The sequence below is a fragment of the Cebidichthys violaceus genome, unplaced genomic scaffold (genome assembly GCF_023349555.1).
Source record: "Cebidichthys violaceus isolate CVI_PGR_0920_01 unplaced genomic scaffold, fCebVio1.0.p SCAF_27, whole genome shotgun sequence".
NCBI lineage: Eukaryota > Metazoa > Chordata > Actinopteri > Perciformes > Stichaeidae > Cebidichthys > Cebidichthys violaceus.
In genome coordinates, this window is record NW_027176450.1 from 503,591 (window position 1) to 526,584 (window position 22,994).

Consider the following 22,994-nt stretch of genomic DNA (forward strand, 5'->3'; position numbering starts at 1 on the left):
TATGGTCTTGAACATTGAAAAATACAGCAATGCATTCAAAATAAAAATAAGTGAATGAAAAGTTTTTTGGGGTTGAATATAATTTTGATTCAGTTCTGGAATTGGTCGATTGGTCTTTCGCCCCTATACCCAGGTCGGACGACCAATTTGCACGTCAGGACCGCTATGAGCTTCCACCAGAGTTTCCTCTGTCTTCACCCTGCCCAGGCATAGTTCACCATCTTTCAGGTCCTATCGCACAAACTCACGCTCCACCTCCCCGACGGTGCGGGCGAGACGGGCCGGTGGTGCGACCCGACCCCACGGGGCTGGGATCCCACCTCACCCGGCACGCTGGCCCTCACTTTCATTGCGCCACGGGGTTTGCAGTTGCTTCTCCCTGTGACTCGTGCGTGCGCTAGACTCCTTGGTCCATGTTTCATGACGGGTCGGGTGGGTTGCCGACATCGCCGCAGACCCCTGACGCCTTTTACTTGAGCCGATCCCCGCCCTGGCGACGCGGTTGGGGCGGACTGTCCTCAGTGCGACAGTCGCATATGAGATGTGGTTTATAGATCTCCAGCAATATGTTTGTGAATGTGTGACGAATCTGACGACAGAGGCAGACAACAGCTGCTGCGCATGGAAGGGAAACCAGTAGGTTTAAAAACCAGTAGGGACGTAACACCGGGACCCGTCCTTTCCCGCAAGCAGAGCGGGCACAGCGAGCACTTAGTCCACGGCCCCGGAAAGCAGGGAGGTCTGAAGGGTGAGGAGCGCTGAAAAGCACCTTCGCCCCGAGCCTTTCCAATCCGACCTAGTGCCGGGGTCGCGGCGCACCGCCACGGAGGATATGCGCCTGGCGAGGAGCAAATCGGTCGTCCGACCTGGGTATAGGGGCGAAAGACCAATCGAACCAGTAGCTGGTTCCCTCCGAAGTTTCCTTCAGGATAGCTGGCGCTCACAGTTTTTCCCCACTGCATTCACGTGAATATGTTGTTTAGAAAGTGTTCAATCATAATTCTCGTGGTGCCCACGTTACCTGAAGGTTGTTGAGGAAGGTCCTCAGCCTTCTTTGTGATGCTGTCACTCATGACGACACACCCCTCTCAGTTGAAGCCACGCCCCCACGCTAGATCAGGGTCAAAAGTCTGAACTGAAAAAAACGATCTGAAAGTGAAAAAAAGATTTGAAACCGAAAAAAAAATAATTTGAAACTGAAAAATACAAGACCTCAAATATCAAAATATATATGAAAGTGAAAAATGAAAAAAATAAATGTATTCAAAAAAATTCCAGAACTGAATCAAAATTATATTCAACCCAAAAAAACTTTTCATTCACTTATTTTTATTTGGAATACATTGCTGTATTTTTCAATGTCCAAGACCATGTCCAAGACCATTCAAATGATCAAAACTTTTGACCTGGATTTAGCTCCACAGTCTTCTGCATATGATGAACATCTTGCATGTTTACACTTTACACCTGTATTTTGTGTCTTTGAGAGTGGAGAAAAATGGGACAAAATTTGAGCAGTTTATACAGGAGGTGTTGCACACAGGCAGGAAAGAAAAACTGGTTTCATTGACCCAGTGGAAACTGACAATAAAAAAGGAGAGACCGAGAGTGAGGACGAGGAGAGTTACACAGTGTTTCCTCTGGTGAGAGAGGGAGAGAGAGAAAGGTGAAAAAAACCAACAAAAAAAACAATTTCCAAATCCAGATGGACTTGAACTATCTTGAGCGTTCATCTGTAGGCCTCTGTGTTGTAAACGGCAGCAGATTGGATTAGACGGAAGTCTGAATGCTGCGCTGGAGTGGTCTACCTGTGACAAGGGCTGGACAGCCACGATAAAGCTTCTTCAAACACCTCCGGCCCACTGCCCAGCTCTGACTGACAGCTGAGATGGGCACGAGCTTAAGGTGGGGCGGCCCTTTGGATTTACAGTGCCCTCCTCCTGCCCGTCCTCCCTTGGAGAAAAGTGACACTTCAAAAGAAAAGCTTTCTCGATGCAGTGCAAGCAGGGAGCGAGCGAAAAAACAACAACATTAAACCGTTTTCAAAGACGTGTTGGCCCAGACTTGTCAAACAGCATCAGGGCCTCGTGCTAATGACAGGCTGTTGGCGGAGGGGACGTGGTAAACACACAAGTCGTCAGGAGGAGAGGCAGACAGGGCGGGTGGACGTATGTAGTTCGAGTTGTGGGGGTGTGAATGTGCTGTCAGAGGGACTCAAGCAGGAGAGTACCCGCTGGGAAAGAGAGAAAAATGCTTGTGTAATAAGTGAGAAGAATCTCAGCGTCACATCTTGTCAGAGGCTCCTGGATTTCTAGCAGCACTTCCATCACGCACACGGTGACACACTGCAGGCCTTTACACAATGGGGGCGTGACAGATAAACAACACGAAAATGCTAAACACTGGTCTGTAAAATATTATAGGTCCAGGGCTTTTATTGTGAAAGGTAAGAACTGAGGAAGTTAATAATCTGGTACCCGCTGCCGTTGACAAAGAAATATGTTGCATTTTTGCCTTATAATATTCATGTAATGTATGAAAGTATTGATGACTAAAAACAATAGTTTGGAAAAATATATTGGCATGCAAAAAATAAAACCGCCTCTAGTGTGTACAGATAAAGGTATCATGATCATTATTATTATTAAAGCCCTTCAAAGTGCACATTTGAAGCTGTTACCACAAATATATAAAACACAGTGCTGTAAAAACACTTCTACACACTAATTACACACAAATGTCAAGCCCCCAGATGACCGTGGCTAAGCAGGGCCGTCCTTCAATCAGAGGATCGGTGGTTCGATCCCCGGCTCTGCTAGTCGCATGTCAATGTGTCCTTGAGCAAGACACTTAACCCCAAAATGTCTCCCGTAGCTGTGCCTACGGTAGATAGATACTGAATTGTAAGTCGCTTTGGATAAAAGTGTCTGCTAAATGACTGTAATGTAATGTAAATGTTGACAGATTGTTGTCATGTGTGACACAAAGACCACAAAACTAGTTTGTCATGATTGGATTTGATTAGATCCAGTGCTGTAAACCTCCACAGTGACGGTGACAATCAGAATGGATTTAGCATCTTATCTGACAATCAGGACATTGCTTTTCTTCGAATCTCTTATTGGCTTAGTGGATAAGCTTATTACGGGTGACCCGCGCAGCTGTAAGAGCTGAACATTATATTGCAGTTTCACTGCAGATTGAAAAGCATTTAAGCTTGACCCCGTCCTGACAAAAATCAGGGCTTCAGTCCAAACATTTACACAGACAACATAACCGGCCCGGGAGTTCTGCCATCAGTGCTTTCAGCTTGATCGCATTACATGCGGCTACCAGCAGGTTGAAACAAGAGTTCAGTCTAGGTGAGAGACTGATGCTGAATGACAATACAGCCTCTCGCAGGCCTAAGGCAGGGCCTTTCCGCCGGGACAGGTGGACCGAGGATCTACACAGTGAGAGCATTCAGGGAGCCAGAGACCAGAGCCCTCCGGTTGACTGGCTGACCGGGTTAGAGCTTCTCAAAGAAGCCTCTTCAAACCCCGGGGCGAGACAGCGCTCAGCAGTCTCCGCAGCAATTACCTCTCACCGCTGGGAGCGAGACCAGAGACCGCAGCTCTTTTTGTTCCTGTTTTAGGTGTGACTGACAAACGGGGACAGCTGTGAAGTGATGGCAGGCTTTTACTTTATCTTTTTAATAAAAGAGCATGAGCATGCCATGAACACCAGCATGACTCACACCACCACCACATTACATGTCTTCACGTGGGCTTCGAGTCTTTCTAATGCAAGACTATTGAAAGGCCTGAAGAAAAGGCCTTTTTCACAGTTCCAGAAACCAGAGACGCCACAGTGCCTGTGATCCCCATTATGCCACGCTGCCCTATAATGAGCCGATATTACACCGCAACCAGCTTACGGCGCCTGCTGCCAGGATCACACTTAATCCACAGTTCATTTAATGTGCTGGAGAGGTTTACACAAGGATATCATGGTGCAAAGCACTTAAACTAAGATTAAACTAATCACACCTTTTCCTGGCACTGATAACTACATAATATTGTTTTACATTTTTTTTCGTTTACATTACATTTGCTTGACAATTTATGTAGAACCTTTTGACTGTCATTGTCTATCCGGTTCCACACACTCATTTAGTGGTTGTTTCTCACCATTCAGACACATTTTTGTTGTCATTTCACTCCTTTGTCTCAACAGTTCTTTGATGTTCTGCCCCTCTCTTTCGGTGCACACTTGACATCTGTTGATACAGTTTTGGGGGAGCGTTTGGTTCGCTGTAAAGGATCTGCCTGCTCATACAAACAAGGCAGCTGTTGCATAAAAGAAGATTGCATCGAGGGCTGAATGGACATCAGGATCTTAATACAGCCCTAAGAGTTATAGTGGAAGTGGAAATAGTGGTAGGAGCAGAAGTAGTAAACAGTAGAACTGTGTCCCAATAGTTCAGAACAAATGGATTTCATCTTATTTCCTTTTTCAAACATGGTCATTTTGGACAAGGCTGACATGGAGCACATAATATACAGATATGGTGCAATATTTAATGTAGAAATATTCAATAATCAGTCTTGCAACAGACAAGAGGTTGAGAGGAATCAACCAAATGTTTATATACAAGCAGATTACTATTTACACTACAATATAAATCACTGCATCTGGATGTCTGAGAAACAGACAGATAGAAAAGCAGACGGCCAGACGGACAAGCAGACAGACGGGCAGGTGTTTGGACAGAGATGTGGGGGATCAGAAGGGGAGGGGGGTCCAACCTGAGCCCTCCTTGCTCGCCTCCCCCCTACTCCCCATCCCCAGTGCCAGAGAGCAGATGGGCCTCACAGCATGCCCCTCTGTTCACCAGAGCCACCGTACAAAGCCACACACATTACAGGGCACCAATGTAACATCAGTGAGCTGAACAGAGCCCTACTAGAACAGAACAACACCCCCCAACACCATCAGTGGTGGAAACATGTATCCTGCCAGTCTGAGATACGATAAGGATGTGACCTGGAGATGCACCATCACCACTAGCGCAGTCAGTGTAATATTTCAACGCTGGGACGTAACATTTCCTCAAGTTTTGTCAAAATCTGCCGTAAGGTATCATTTGGGACACATGAATAAACAAACAAGCAAAGAGACGCAAAATGGATTTCCTTCCAGGTTTGTTGATGTTTTCTTAACTTGAGAAGCAGATAGAACTCTTTACATTCCAGCTGAGCTCCTGAAAACAGCTTTCAACCACAGTCGGACTCAAAGAATCTGTGAAACAGGCCCGAACACACTCTGCTGTAGTCCTACATGTCACTTGATTGTAACTGAAAAAAGAGAGCGCTTACATGAAATATCACTATTCTCGTAAATATGTTCATCTTCGGACCCCCCCACACACACACACTATCCTGGGCTGACTACAGACAGCAAGGGTCAGTTCAATACTCCTCGACTTTAAAGGTCAAAGGGCTACAATACAGAAAAAGAAGCCACACAGCAAATTCTCAAAATCTGGTTCAGTGATTAATATGGCACGAGTCACAATTAAACAAATGCACAGCAGTGAAAAAAAGCTCAGTGCAATATGATGAAAGGAGCAAAGAGTTATAGACAGTCTTATAATGTGTGGCTTGCCACTGTACTCTCATCCATCTCTGCTGGAGATTCCTCTATCAGGGCTCTTTTTTTCACTGGGAGGCGATATGTCAGAGGCACTTATAAACATTTCTCTATTTTCCCCACTTGAGCTTACAATATCTCATAGTTCAGAACATTGGGTCAGTGCCAGAGATCGAAAACATTTGCTGCAATCTGCGAGCTCGGCTGGAAAGGGAACAATATAAAAAAAATGTGGGGAAAAAAAGAAACAGCTCTTGCTTTATTCAACACCAAATTCTCTCTCTTTCTCTCTTCCTCCCTACCTCCACTTAAAAGTCAGAGCTAACAAAAAGTGCTGATAACAGGCGCTCTCTCACCAGACTGTAGCATTGCTAAATGGAGAATTAAACCTTGAGACAGACCTCCGACATTTAAAATGTAACCTTGTGGGAGGACAATGCCGTAAGATTTATTTATAGTGGAGCCAAAGAGAAGATAATAGTTCTGCTAGATAGCGCTGCAGCTTGTCTTGTTTCTTTGCAGAGAGGACAAAAAGGGGCAGCGAAGGGCACAGATGATCATCTTTTCAATTATGCATATGTCATAAAGCGTTGAAAGATTAGGGTGTTATTGAGCACCACGCTTAATAGGTCTATCTGCATCTTGCAGGGAACAAAAACTTATATTCATTATTGAGATCATTGAGACTGTAACAGTCAGGGCATTTAGCCACTCTTACAGCCAAACACATTAGGTTATCATAATCATCAGTAATATAACCATTCAAATCATTTCTGATTATTACCAAGATTAAAAGGGAGCCATTGTAACTGAGAGACCTCTCATTGGTGACTAAGCCAACACACCTTGCATTTAACCCATCGGTCTTCTTGCCATCGTGTCACAGCCAGCTGTGATGTGTGTGGAGGGATAGCATGGCAACACATGCTGAGTACATGTTTGATGTGTGTGTGTGTGTGTGTGTGTGTGTGTGTGTGTGTGTGTGTGTGTGTGTGTGTGTGCACCTGTGTGACTACATAAGGTAAGTGAGTGAGCGAGTGGGTGAGAATACGGTGAATGTGTTTGCATGTGTGAGCTTGCATGTGCATGAATGCATCTGCGATCAGGAGATCAGTGGTTTGGCTCCCTCCACCAACAGCTTCAAACCCACTCATAACTGAACCACACAACCACAGCCAACCACACAGCCACCTGCCAAAGTATCCAACACACACACACACACACACACACACACACACACACACACACACACAGTGAAGACAACAACAGAAGACACATTTGAAGTCACAGTGCACATGAAGACAGATTCATTAGCGAGCTGCCTCACAGACACAAGCCTCCATGCCTGTACTGTACGCAGCCGTCACAGCAGCTAAAGACAACCCTGAAACTGGCAGGTAGCACCATCTGTCCATTAGCCAGTACAGGGACTGACATGACACACAGGCAGCAGTGGTGACCCTCACAACAGAGGTCTGCTGCAAAGGCTACAGCATGCAGCCACCGTGCACTGCACTCTGTCATGTGACTCGTTAAAAGTAGGAGCCTTTCAAAGCACTTGTGGACACCAACCCACCTCACTAATGACTACAGGCTTAGGGGAGGACAGCCACACAGAGACACAACTGCTTCACTGCTTGACACAAAACATGCAGCGTAAATGTTTGTAGGATTACATGGGGGTGATGTGGAACACCAGTATGAGCCCAAATCTAAATGTCCCTTAAAGGGACAGTTCCCCCCAAATCAAACGGTATTCCTCTTACCGTCAGTGCTATTTATCAATGTTGATTCTTTTGGAGTAAGTTGCTTAGTCTTGGAGATATATTATAAGCCTTAGATGATGATAAAATTACTTTGATGGAACTAGATGACACTTGGTTTGTGGTGCGGCGCCAATAATACAAACATGTTGTGAGCAGGTGGGCTGCCTCCCCTTACTGTTTCAATTGCAACAAAATCCTCTCATCAAATTTGTTTTTGTTGCACTCAGCATAACCTACAAACCTGTGACCAACAGGACAAAAGGTGGAACAGAAATCCAGAAAGTCCATTAAACTACTACTCCTAACACACTGCACAATCAACAGCGTCCACTAGTACATCTCAAACGCTGTGCCTGGTAACCCGTGTCTTTGTTTTCCCTCATGTCTGCTTGTCCTGCATCAACCCACACAGACATGTCCTTGAATATGCAGCTCAAGAAGAACAACCCTCTCTCAGAGAAATGGCAGAGCATAACCTCAGAGTCTTGTATGTGTGTGTGTGTGTGTGTGTGTGTGTGTGTGTGTGTATAAACAGTAGGTCGTGCTGTGACAGATAGTCCTTGCTGGCAGAGATACACCACTGCATCAGTGTAGCATAAATATTCATTAGTGACCTTGTCACCTTGCTACACACAGAAATATGTTCAGGCATTCAGCACACTGATGCCTACATACAATCACATACTTAGAAGCTATATTCCACACCAGCAGAGCATTTTGACTTCATTCATTCAACCGGTACAAGTTGAACATTATACTCATGGGTGTGTTGTAAATGCATTCGATGTCACATAAATTAATACAAAAATGGGATCCAGATAACGGTTTGTCTCTGTACTCTGTTGTAAGAAAAACAGCCTGCACATGGAGAAATGATAGACTGACTCACTGAAAAGCCAACAGCAGAACCAATGCCTAATATTTAACGATACAAACCACGGCATTTCATTTACTATGCATGTAAATATAACACAATATACACATATTAAGTATCTTTGGTACAGTGTGGATTCAGTTTAAATAACTTGCAGGCCAGGCTCTGAGAAACTAAGCAACAGCAGCATGTGGCCAATGAAAAGCCTCGGAATCTTCACATAACGAGCTGCTACCAAACAAAGGCCGAACGTCTCCAGCCCTCCCCCCTCCAGTGCCTGTGCGCTGAACATTGAAGCTTGCATTTAGCTGTTTTACATCTGCCCTTATTTGATATAGGAGCACACACTTGGTGAATCAACACAAAGCAACCGCTGAGCCAAGAGGCAAAATAAAATAAAACATGCTGCTGTGTTATTTCTAAAATACTTGAACTCACTGGGTCAACAACAACCATTCTCAGCAGCATTAAGAGTAAGGTAAGGCAATACAAGATTCTGTGCTGAATCCAACAGCATTTCAGAGAAAATCTCTCATATATTATAAACAAATTACATTAGCTTCTCATTCTCAGTTTAAGCACACTGAAATGACAAAATGTCAAAAAGGCTCACAGCACATAAATTGTAGTACTTCACTACATTTGTAACGTAAGATTTATGTGGCAAATGATCTGATTACTGCCATAGAGAGATAAAGTATCTGAGACTCACCGTTGTGTGTTTCTTGTTCAGGTGTTTCTTCTTCCTCTTGCCTTGTGTGCGTGCCAGGCGGGGGTTGTTCTCCTGGTCTGAAGGCTGCTGCTGGTGGTGATGGTTCTTGCAGGGCTCCAGGCTCAGGCCGTTGGGGACCCTGGCAGCCTTTTTCTTGTGTAGGGGCCCTGCCTGGTTGTCTCTGCACTCCTGGGGCATCAGTGTCAGGTTCTGCTTCAGAGGAAACGGCACAAGAGAAAGCTCAAATTAGTAGCGAACAAACATTTTGGCGATGCCTTTTACAGCATGCATGAGTCTTTGAGGATTCTGCAATCATACCATTCATCCACAGTCAAATCAATGTTTTCAAACAGATGCAATTCCTGAGAAAATCTGCTCATTAGCTCACCCGAGAGCTTGAAAAACAGAGCTGTATATCCACTCATAGAAAACAATCTCCACTCTACAGAAAGCAGTGCAGTGAATTTGCTCCAAATTGAGCGGCAATGGTGCAGAAAGGCTTTAGATACAGTGTAGTATAACAAGATATTCTACACAAAGAACAGCAAAAAAGTGGTTGTTTGACTTGTTTTTTGCCATTCGGTTTCATTTGAAAGTACATAGTAGAGAAGCCAATAGGAATAATGAGGATAGAGAGAGCCAAATCGATTAGCAGTTGGATATAAACCGGTGATGTTACAGTTAGTTGGTATGTGTCTGAGACCAATTTGTTTTTCCGTGCTGGTCCACCATTTTTTGTTGGACTGTCGTAACATTCACAGTACCCTGAGGTTGAATTGTAATGACTTTGGTAACCCCCTGACAGGTCCACCAGCAGGTCAGTGTTCTGGTATTCAGAAATATCTCAACATCTACGGAGGGATTGGCACACTGATTGGACATTCATGGTTCCCTGATGATGTATCCTCATGACTTTGATTGTCACCTTAAGTTTACTTTAGTGCCACCATGAGGTTGACGTTTATAGTTTTCAATTAAATGTCTCACTAAGTATTGGATGAACGTGACATTTGGGGTATTCAATGCTCAACGAGGTCCAGTTAGAGAGAATGTCCTCATGCAAAGGTCCGGAACATCACAATAATGTGTAACTTGCGCTCTGATTTAGTCCAATATATATTGAAGTAGCCTAACGGTTGAATTAACGTCCATATGTAGTCAACTACTGACTGTCTAATCAAATAAAGAAAGTTCAATTGAATAATATCTCAACAATATTTATTGTCAGTTTTCAAACTTAACTGGATGAATTATAAATAATACATACTCTGATAATAAATAAATGTTCTCTTGTTTCAAGTGAAATAAGGGATGGATTAAAGAATAAAATGCATAACAGAACGCTTTTGAAAAATGTGCATCTTCAAATAAAATACTTAATTTTAGAAAAATTAATTTAACTGAATTGTCTTTGCCCTGCAGCTTTAAATTCAGTTCATTCAGGTGTGAAGTGATGTCAATCAAAATTGTGATCTTCTATAAAGAGAAATGTGTGTGCAGGGCCTAACGTTATATCTGTGGTTGTTGAAACTTCTTTCAGCCTCATTCCCCTCACCGTTAACATCATTGTTGGGCAATGAGTTCATGTGTTAGGATTCTGATCATATTTGGCTCTTAGGTTTATTTTCTGAGCCTTCATTTCAGATGCGAGTGGGTACGTTTGCTCAAAAGTTGTGTGCTTTGTCTCGTAGTGACGCTTCATATTACCGCTTTTAATAATTGTCAGTCTCTGAACATATGAAACATGCTGGTTTTAAACTGCCCGTGGGAAGAATGAACATTGAAGAGTCTGTCCATTCTTGGTTAAAGACTCTGGTCTCTCTCTTTTTGGAGAACGTCATGTGAAATAACTTCTCTGACTCACGTGTTATTCTCTAACTGCTCAGTCTCTCGCCCCATCTCCCTGGGTGTGTAAATCTCCCTCCAGTAAGGAAGCTTATCAGAATACACATATTGGATTGGCTGAGTAGCATCATGTGATGTGATTTCCAACGCATGTAATTGGTCGATGTGTTTCCTGGACTGCTGAATGAGTGAAAAAGCGGCGCTGGTAAAAAATAGAAGTCGATTTTAGGTTCAGGGTCCAGATACAACGGCGTCTGGGTCCGGATCGTGGTCCGCCTATTAGTGACCCCTGGTATAGACGTTCATGGTCCTCACAGGAAGAACTGTAATTACTTCTGTGAGTCCTTAACTTTTCATCTAGCGCCAACATCAAGTCTCATTTGAATTTAAAATAATTTATGACCAAATACCTGAGAGACTAAAGACTTTCCCGCCATCCTCAGTTGTACTTTGTGTTTAGTGCTAATTAACTAATGTTAGAACGCTAACAGGGTAAAATAAGATGTGAACATGATAAATATCGTCTGTTCTTTACCTTGTGACAGTCTGACCTTTGTTGTTTCACACTCAAAGTAATACGCCAATGATCGATGGAGCAATTTAAACCGGTTTTGCTGAATTACATCACATCACATACCAAGACCCTAAACAACATTCAAGCCCGAAGAAGGTGAGGCAAACTTTGACAGAGCTTGCATTTACCTGGAAGTCATATGTGAGCAGGAAACAGATCAGCAGAAGCAAAGCAAGAAACATCAAAACATTTAACTTCACTTTGCCCGTCAGCACATAAAAGCTACATCAGAAGACATTTCTTTTCATGAAGAAAACCGAATTCTGAAAACAAACCGATAAGCTACAACTCCAATATAGCGGGCTCCACACATGGGGTTAAACAGCTTGATAGTGCTGATCAATAGAACCACTCATCTGCTGCCGAGAGACTGTGTCGTGTTTCACAGCTGTCCATGGTAGAACTTATGGAACAAATCAGTTTTGTTATTTGAAAGGTCGACCTGTTTTGCTCCATTGTGGACCAAAGAGCCATTGGTGTTAATACCCCCAGGGAGACATTTAAGCTGGTGAAGCAGCCATCAGAGTGGAGGCTGGCTGTTGAAAGGGATGGTGCAAAGCTGCCACAGCTGAGCTAATGACATGTCAGCGCTGTGCAACATTTTAATGGGAAGGCCGGAGAGACCAGGTTTTGAGTAACGGAAATGGAACGAGTCTCCGTCTGTCGGTCCTCCTTTTCTCAACAACTGTTCATCTGATCGACTTCACACTTGGAGGGTGTATTATGAAATACCAAGCAATCAGCAACAAGCACGGTTTCAACGGGCACTGCACTAGTTAGCAACAATGATACATGAACACTTCATAGATTATGGGATCCCCTTTGTTTTGTTTTTCCTATTATTGTTGCCATGTCATATTTTATAGTATGCTTTCATAAGCCTACACACCTGTGCTACTTGAAAAGTTGATCTCCAGTTGATGAAAAACAGTTCTGAAGGATCATTTTGAGGTATATTGTATGTTCTTTACTTATGTTCCTACTCTACTATGTCAGAGGCAAATACTGTACAGTTTACTCCACTACAATAATATGACATTGAAAGTTGAAAGGTGCTTAGAGCATAACTAATGCCTCTACAAGGCTCCAAACAGAGCTACCAATGTTCACCTGAGGGGACTATCAGCTGTAACCTCAAGTGGTTGTTTGCTGCCATCAACGCTGTGAATGTCGTACAGAGAACCTTTAATAATATTACATCCAAATAAAAACAGGTGATCTGTCAGAAAACATGATGCACTGTTATAGATTAAACTACCCCAGAGACTATTAGTTAAAACTAGCTTTACTTCAACCAGCTATAGCATTAAATGCTGCAAACACAATAATGTACTCGTAATAATAATCAAATTATATTATCAATGCAATCACACTGATGGGTTTTTTTTGCTGCCAATTGAGTATATTTACTTTTGATACTTAAAGTATATTTTGCTTATACTGTTGTACTATTACCTTGTAAAAAGGTTGAATGCAGGACTGTTACTTGCAGAGTAGTAAGGCTGTGATGATATATTTAGGGGTAGTATACTCAAGCTGGAATCGACGAAACCCTGCGTCAGTCCAAGATTCACCCCACAGAAACCACAGTGTGACTCATATTTGGTGCACATTGCATATGAGGAATGAAATCAAGGCAGTTTTCCACAAAATACTGGTGAGAAAAATTCTGAAGCAGCAGTAGAAGCAGCGGTTACTCGTTGAAGGACCACCTCGGAGCAACGCTAGCGTGCCCGTAGAGAATTACATCACCGGTGTTACAGATACGCACCGCTGACAGAGGGATGAGTTAGATGGGTGTGCTACTGGCACTGACTCACTAAACCATTTCTAAAGGCCTCAATTCACTCGCAGGAAAACAAGTGCATGCATCAACTGATCGTGTTTGCTTTTCCCACCCACACTCTTCCCGGGCAAATAATGCAACATGACATGCATTGTCAGAGCACAGAATAAGTGACAAAGTTATGATGGGGCTGAGAGAGGTTCCATTGTGCCAGCGTTCTGCCTGCTTCTAAGCCTCCCAACCAACTGATTGCCTGGAATAAATTATGCACGTTATGTTTTGCCTGCCCACCGAACAATAGCAAGACAAATTCCTTATTTCAGCGCCTGAAAAAAAAAAAAAGAGGAAAGTAATTGCTCAACATGGCTCACTCTCCACTAGCTTTCATTGCTGTGATTGTCTGGAAGTGTGTAGAGAAATTTCACTGTGGCAGCTGCCTGCAGGTCGTCTTACAACAGGTTGCCATCTGGAAGGCAGATATTTGAACTAACTTTATTTTATTTATCTTTGTGTAAATTTAGGGGAACGTTTTTGGTTGCTAACCTGTTAACTTTGGTGAGTATAACAGGCGTACGTAAGAGCAGGATTTTGTGACATCACATCTAGTTTGGACAACTTCACATACATCCAATGAGCAATTTTTCAGTAAAGTAGAAGACATCTTGTGTCCAGCATTTAAACTTTTGAAATGAAAAATCATTGCATATTACAAATGCAGGATGTTTTTAATGATTGTATAATAGGGTAAAATAATTTTAAAGTGAGAAATTATCCTTTTTCTATTGAAAATGTCATAACATATTCAAAATATTATAATGTATATCTTAAATCCAATAGCAAGATATGCTTGCAAACTGGATCTGGAGTCTATAAAAATTATAAACTATCACATGCCAGAAGCTGCCTGCAGTAGATTAATATTGTGCGCTGCATGCTATTTTCTCCTGTGAAATACATCCACTGTGCTTCGTCTGGAGCTCTCAAGGAACGGGGAACATTCGAGGGGAGGTTGAATGAAACAATGGAAAATTATTTTATTATGGTTTGAAATATTAACTGACATGAACCAGTGCATAAAGGGATGAATTGAAGGTCAGTCGGTAGGTATTCCAAGAGCAGGGTTCAATAATCACTTGTGTTATGTGCTGTTTTTATGAATCACAGATGTAAGACTGTATTAACTTTAAAAATTTCATGGAATGCAGTTATCTGATGTCTTTACACTTGAGCGTATGTGATTTCCTTGATAATTAACTTCACATTTGCAACCAGACAGGACATAAAACTGCTTTAATATGTGTTTTTGCAAAATAGCGCCCCCCACCGGCACAATACTAACAGTTCAGGCAGAGAGTGGTACCGCAGCAAGGGAGACGGAGAAAGGTTTCCAAAAACAAAAACCCACAAATGCTAATAAATTCAGATGAAGAAGTTGATGAGTCACCATAGTAACTGTAGAAAACGCTTTGTTGAAGTGGCGTTTGTGTCACACATCAGCTCAGAACATGACCTGATTTGATTCTCATTTCAACTTCATCCTTCAGTATTTTTGACCACTGGCTCCCACCTGCAGCAAAGTAACCGAAAGAGCGCTGTACACACACACACACACACACACACACACACACACACACACACACACACACACACACACACACACACACACACACAATCACAGGAAACAGCCTAAGGCTCCTCATAAAACAGTCATTTTTTAGTACTAGAACAAATAAAATGGGGTATGTACCATCTTTAACTGTAGGGTGTTGTGATTTCATAGTATCGGTATACCGTGCAAACCTACTGTACATACACTAACGTCACATTGTTGTATTTTGGGATTTATCTGGTGTCCAGTCCTTTAGAAAACCAGCCATCCTGAGTATTTATTTTGTACTCATTCTCACACGTTTTGGAGTTTTAATTTTATCCGATGCATCTTTTCCTTTTAGTGTGTTTGAACACCACCCAGGAGAAGCTCCGTGTGCAGGAGCCCTCTGATCTCAACGTGTACAGCAGTAGATTAAACAAGCCGGATCTTCTCTGGTCTTTGCTGCCGTTTGAGTCACCGAACCCACAAGCCTGCGAGAGTCTGATCAAAGAGTCCGATCAACTTGTCTTACTGACACAATTTAATGTTTAAATAAACGGGGCTCCCAGCAGAAAGGAACAGAGAGAAGGATGGAGACAGAGAACAGGAACAAAGACGGAGAGAGCACTCAAACGCTCCAGAGACTTAACGGATCTGGCTCCCCACGTTACTGCTGCATTCAGCGCACGCACACACGCACGCACACACACACACACACACACACACACACACACACACACACACACACACACACACACACACACACACACACACACACACACACACGCGGGTGCGCCAACAAAGTAAACAATAACAGGAGATTTAATGAATGCTAATAAAGACTGATGAGTACAATCTCTCCTTGAGGGGTACTCCGGGACAACAGCCCACATTAACTTCAGCTACCTAGTTGAGCAGTGAATTGTCTCTCCTTCTTTAGGGAGTCCTTGACCTGGTTAGCACATTTTTAGTAGCTGAGAAATAGCATTAAGCAAGTGTTGGGTGGAACAAATTGACGGGTAATTGCTGTTTGTTGGAAATGCAACCAATTACAGCTGTGATCAGAACAGCTCAACTAGATGTGTACAGTACATGTGTAATGTAACGGTTCAAACCCAGTTACAGTTGTCTGTAATATTGTGCATATGTTCACTATGAATGCATTTGAATTTCTTAATAATTTACTCTTCAGAATATCAAAAGCAGCATGTATCTATTTATTCTCTATTCTACTCGCACTTACAGAATTCTCAATTAGGATGAACTTCGAAAATACTGTTTTTGACAAAGCAGACAAAATGATAATCAGTCAAATAATATACCCTCAGATTTATCAAAATATTAAGAGGTACCATATTTTGAACCTAATTGAATATTAAAACGACCAACCATCTTGAGATGGGATCCCCCCCACATTCATCGGCCTTGCTCGGACCAAACCCATCTCCAAACTCAGCCTTCAGTTTGAGGTTTTGTGGGAGCGAAGACATCGTGGTGACAACATCTGTCCAATGACAGACAGAAGTGGAAAAACACCTGGCAAAGCATTCTGAACCTCTTATGTGGTAGTTTCCTCTACATTAGGTGTCTCACACACAGACCCACAAGGTGGAAACAACATAGTCGCTGTTGCAGCTGGTAATAACGTGAGCTTGTCTGTGTTACATCATTGTGGTCTGAATATCTGAATAAACATAATATGAAGACGTCACCTTAGGCTGAGACATTGTGACTACATTTTTGTAATTTAATTTAATGTCTATGATATAAGGAAAGCAGTCATTAGTTGCAGCCCTAAAATAAATCTTTCATCATATTTCATAAAGCCAAGTAATAACCCACTATTGCCATCAAACTGAGGATTTCAATGTGTTTTAACAAAGTCACAAAATCTGCATGATAACGTTTATAATTATCTTTCACTGTGGAGGTTGATGCTCCAATTCACCCAGAAGGAGGTCATCATACAGTGACAGAATATAACTTTTTACTTTGAGACCGTGGTTTGGCTCATATTCTTACACTTTCTACACAATTGACTGTGACAGCACAAAGCCACACGGCCACAATACAGACAATTAGTATCACGTGATGACCCAGTAACTCATGGAAAATGGAGCTCGTCTTACAAGGACTAATTTGATTCTTGTGTTATGATGGAACAAACTACTGTATCACCATCAGCTTTATGTTCCAGATGGCTCTCTACTAAATATTATCTGAAGATTAAAGACAGCTGGAACAACAACTCAGCGCTCAAGTCAGACAGAAAAAAGTAGTGTTTGACCCGGCTGAGCATCAGATGTAAAAAAACAACTTAAAAACACTTGTTGAATGTTTGTCAGGTCCCTCTTTGGTGTTATTTCTCTTTTGTTATAAACCAACAATCGTGCCTAAATAAGCACTAAATTACTTATAAGTCCCTCTGTAGCATGCAGCTGAGTCATAATGCCCACACACACCGCATACACTTCAGCTCCGGTGTTTTCTTGAATAAGCAACAAAAAGAAGAGAGAGAAACACCGAGAAGCTCAAGTACTGAGAGAAAAAGAGCAGCAAAGAATGAGCAAGGTTCCACAACATCATCATTCAGCGGTCCGTCCAGCAGGTTGACCTGCAGCTCAGAGACTTCATCACAAGACAGAAAGAGCTGCGAGCTGCTCCTGAATACAGACAAAGGGATGAAACGATGCAAGCTATAGAACAGATACACACCAAAAGAAATATTTTGTTAAATTCTGGGTGACTAGGACTAACCATTTAATGTTGGCTTCTGACCACATTCAGGTTGATTTAATGGTGGTGAAAAAAATCAGTGCAGCACTTGAAGAATCAAAAGGTGAGAACGAATGAAACACCGCATGTAAAGCCAGAGTTTCATTGTAGGTGGGCGAGCCTTTGACAAAATCCTTGTGGCAGAATTTCTTTGCCTGCTAATATGAATGAATGAATTTGCGCTTAATTGCAGCCATTGGAAATGTGGCGTGAAGTACGAAGCTAGGGAAATGTATTTGTTCTATTGCGTGTGTCTCAAGGCTGCCATCGGAGCTACCTGGACCAATCTCTAATGCCTCAGTGCAAGCTTCTCCGCCTGTGCAGCACAAATAGGAGGGAGTTCAAGCGCTCATAGCCACGCATAACTGTGTCATATTCCAGCTGTGAGGACCCTGCACTGAGGACATCATCCCAGAGTCCTTGTTCAGTTCAAATACCATGACCATACACATGTTTTATTCATCGTTTTCCTACGTACAGTAGTTACAAATATAATAGATGACAGCATCAACATGAAAAGTGTGACCCTGTGTTCAGAGAGCACTACAGCTCACTGTGAGCTCAGTTTTTTATTAGCCATGCTAGCGGCCATCATGAGGTGGATATTTGTGGTAATTAATAAAATGTCTTGACAACTATTGGATGAATTGTCAGAAAGTCATGTTCCCCTCAGGATGAATTATAATGACTTTCTAAATTTAATTATCACTTTAATCTTTTCATCTAGTGCCGTCTTCGGTGTCAAATACGACCAAATTAAAACTAATGACGCTCCCATCAGCTTCAGCTCTACTATACGTTTACAGCTAATTAGCAAATGTTAGCACACTAATGTGCTAAACTAAGATGGTGAACATCAGCATGCTAGTCATTGTGAGCATGTTAGCATGCTGATGTTTGCATTTAGCGCCGACCGGTCCGTTTTTGCTTTGTTCTGAACACTCGCTTCGCTAATCGACAGATTTGGGTGATGCCGCCATATATTAAATGGCGAACATAATTTCTGTTCCGCATGTGCGAGTAGTAGACATAAATAGACTATTTTGTATTTGTTTTGAGTCACCGAAAGGTTCTCACAAATAGAACAAAGATCCGTTACCAACTGCTTGGTGACGGATCTTTGTTCTATAAGCGTACCGTTTCACCCGCAGCATAAGCACCGCTGTGACAACCGCAGAGAGCAGCAGACATGGCTTCAGACTTTTAGTTTTGTACCACTGAACTGATCCTCAGCCTGTTTGCTCAGCCTTGCAACCCAAACACGTGTCAGCCTCCTTGCTTCCAAAGGATGGCATGGACTTTATTCGTCTTGTCAGTGTCTGTGTTCCAGATTAACACTAGCGCGTGTTCATCTGACGGATCCGTTAATGTGGCTCCATAAACCACACAGGTTACAGTTAACTATTAAAGACAAAGGTTGGTGCTGCATTGCTCGGTTCGGTGGGTATGGTAAGCAGAACACACCTACCTAAATCACCTCAAAAACAAAACCGTTAAAGTAATGGAGGGTGAGAAAACATAGTGTCTCAGAATAGACGACCCCCCCCCCACACAGACACACACACACACACACACACACACACACACACACACACACACAGAGCTGAGGATTCCCAGGTGCAGATGAGCCAAAGTCTGCATAATACACAGGAGTTGTCTGTGGCTAGTAGAGCTTTTCAGGTCAGCAGTAAATTATTCCGCTGACAGACGTCCCCATCTAGAAGATGTTTGTTCACCTTCTCTGTCATTATGGCACTCTGGAACAACATTGGGCCTGACAAAATAGTGTCCACTTCAAAAATGCACTCAAATACACACTGACAAAGACACCTAACCTGGCACTAATCTTATCGTAGAAGAGATTTCTTTCTTTTTGAAAAAAAGACAAGGGGACATCCTGCGTATGATGATCTGATTTCCTGGTTGCGTTATATAGATTATTTTTCTTTCTGGAAGGGTAGACGTGGCCGAGAGGAGCCGGGGGTGATGGGAGATCTCGGCTGCATGGTTCCATTTGCAGTCATCCGATCTTATCGGGCGACCGGAGAGAAGCACAACAACGGATTTTCGCAAATGAAACAAAGCAGACTTCCCAGAGCTGTGTGCTATTAGTGAGTGGATAGCAGCAAGCGGCCCAATGCTTAGTGGCCACATATACAGTTGTGTTCAAAATAATAGCAGTCCCACATCACTAGCAAGATAAATCACTGTTTTTGTTAGAATTTCAACTTCCACACTGCAAGTAAGTTCCTAGAAGGTTTAGTAAAGGTATAGAAAACCAACAGACCCAACAGGCATGACGTGCATGCTGCTGATTCTGTGAAACTGAATCATTTACTGAAAGGGGCGTGTTCAAAAAAATAGCACTGCCGAGTTCAATTAGTGAGGTCATTGATTATGTGAACAAAATAGGTGTTAAACAGGTGGCCCTTATTTAAGGATCAAGGCAACTGACGCTGCATATGCTGGCTGTGCATTTGTCCTTGAAAAACAGAGTAAAATGGATCGTTCAAGACACTGTTCAGAAGAAGAGCGTTCTTTGATTAAGAAATTAATAAAAGAGGGGAAAACCTATAAAGAAGTGCAGAAAATGATAGGCTGTTCAGCTAAAATGATATCAAATGCTTTAAAATGGCAGCCAAAACCAGAAAGGCGAGGAAGAAAAAGAAAAACGACTATTCGAATGGATCGGAGAATAACCAAAATGGCAAAGGCTCAGCCAATGATCAGCTCCAGGAGGATCAAAGAAGATCTAAGATTGCCTGCAAGTACTGTAACAATCAGACGACGTCTATGTGAAGCCAAGCTACCAGCAAGAAGCCCCCGCAAAGTCCCATTGTTAAAAAAAATACATGTGCTGAAGCGGTTACAATATGCCAAAGAACACATTGACTGGCCTAAAAAGAAATGGCGTAATATTTTGTGGACTGATGAGAGTAAGATTGTTCTTTTTGGGTCTAAGGGCCACAGACAGTTTGTCAGACGTCCTGCAAACACTGAATTCAAGCCACAGTACACAGTGAAGACGGTGAAGCATGGTGGTGCAAGCATTATGATATGGGGATGTTTCTCGTACTATGGTGTTGGTCCTATTTATCGCATACCAGGGATCATGGATCAGTTTGAGTACATCAGAATACTGGAAGAAGTCATGTTGCCGTATGCTGAAGAGGAAATGCCCTTGAAATGGGTGTTTCAACAAGACAATGACCCCAAACACACCAGCAAGCGAGCAAAATCATGGTTCCAGACAAACAGAATTCAAGTAATGGAGTGGCCAGCACAATCCCCGGACCTTAATCCCATAGAAAACTTGTGGGCTGACATAAAAAATGCTGTTCATGAGGCAAAACCAAGAAATGCAGAGGAATTGTGGAACGTAGTACAATTGTCCTGGGCTGCAATACCTGTTGACCGGTGCCAGAAGTTGGTCGACTCCATGTGCCACAGATGTGAAGCAGTTATCAGAAACCGTGGTTATGCAACTAAATATTAGTTTATGATTCTCAGGAAAGTTGAATCTTCAAGCATTTCTTAGTTTATACAGTACATTTTTGAGTTTGTAAAGAAAGATGTCAACACTGCTATTTTTTTTAACATTATATTTCTTGACTTTCTGTAAAATATTATCAAATTCAATTACTTTTTCCAATTTTCTTGCTTTGAAATAGAATGTGCAGTGTCCCCAATGCATTTGTGTTCATTAAAATACAATTTATTTGAAGAATTTTGAGGTTTACTCACCTTTTTAAACACACTGCTATTATTATGAACATAACTGTATGTATTTGGTGGAGAAACCTAGCATCTAACGTTACACCAGAGAGACATACAGCGTGACATACGAGCGTACAAGTTACTGGATGCTTGTATCTACATAATCTGTGGTCATGTACAGGGCGCCCATCACCATACCATGGATGCAGAGTTCCATTTTTGAGTTAAAAAAATAAAATGGCTGCTACAAACAGAAGCATTGTGATCAGTCCAGAGTTAGTCAACCTGTTTAACTGACTCTCAGCTGAATGCACGCATATTCTGAATGACGAGATTTGTTTCATCTAAGACAGCGATGAAATGGATCCATATTGGCCACATTAATAATGCTCGGAAACGAGACATGACCAGAGTGACGATGTGACAGCTCACAACATTGGATCTCACCCTCACACGTTGTCCACACTGGCAACAGCAGATCTCACTAAGCACAAGATTCAACAGATCTTTAATCTTGTGTGTTTGCATTTACAACGCTGCGTGTGCGTGTGTGTGTGTGTGTGTGTGTGTGTGTGTGTGTGTGTGTGTGTGTGTGTGCATATGTGTTTTCAGTATGCATCTTGACAGGAGGGGAATTGGGCCTTCTGCAGAGGACTTAATGAAAAACAAACCCACAACCCTTTCAAGTTGCCCTTGTTGACTTAAACAATTACACCTAATTGCCGACAGATGTAAAAGCAGATGAACCATTTGCTTAAAGCGGCACACAGATTGTTTACGGTGACTGCACTGGGTCAGAGCTTTTATTGGTTTCTGCCATTCACTATTACTAAAGAAGATTCACTTTGTGTGGGAAAGGGCCAATTTGTTTAGCGGTCCACAAACTGAGAACCTACTTATTGTTAAAAATCATCTCATGGCTGGGTTAATGAGCGCTTTTTAATAATCTGCTAGAGACACTGCATTCAAAAAAGTGAAAGTACAGTATTTAACTGAAAATTACACTTCCATTTATGAACAAATGAAGTTAACATCTACAGTATAAGACACAAATATAACAAATATACTATTGGATATTATATTTTAATGTTTGTGTAGTTCTGATAATGGTAGTCTACTTATAACACTGAATCCAACATGAAAGGCTAGCGTACATTCTGTGTTTAACTGATGAGAGGACATGAATAGAATAAGATAGCCCATTAACTGCGTCTAGATTAATTAAGTATTCAACGTGTATACGTTGTATAACAACAAATTAATTATCAAATGTATACCTCTTCTACATGGGGGTGAACTGTTACTAGCTGTCAGATAGTGTGCTGAAGGCTGCTGGAGTATGTTGATACAAGAGATGCACTGATACCGATACCGATGTTGGATATTGGTCCGATTCTTCTGACTCAAATAGCTGGATCGGTTATCGTGACGATAGGCCGATCTGGTATCTGATATTATTTAGAAATAACAGTACAATTATAACTATGTATATATTTGTTACATCGTGTTTGATATAAGTTGTGAAAGCAATGTTTAATTCAAGCCCGATGTTTCCTTACAGATCCAGCTTATTAATTAAACACTGGTATCAGATCAGTACTCTTGGCAGATAGCCACAGCCAGGTATCAGATCTAAGCATCACTACTTGATACAAGAGGAATATTCCACATCATTAAATGTGCCTCAAGCTACGTAGAGCAACAAGCGCGGTGCAATTCTCCT

At 42.2% G+C, this 22,994-nt stretch overlaps 1 protein-coding gene across 3 annotated transcripts in view; it reads right to left on the reverse strand.

The window, feature by feature from the left end:
- Nucleotides 1-22,994, reverse strand: part of auts2a (activator of transcription and developmental regulator AUTS2 a) — a 309,983-nt gene that overhangs the window by 223,650 nt on the left and 63,339 nt on the right. For all 3 annotated transcript variants that reach the window (XM_068721154.1, XM_068721152.1, XM_068721151.1), the window contains exon 3: nucleotides 8,984-9,193. In XM_068721154.1, coding sequence (XP_068577255.1) covers nucleotides 8,984-9,193 — 210 coding nt within the window. The remainder of the gene's footprint in view (nucleotides 1-8,983; nucleotides 9,194-22,994) is intronic.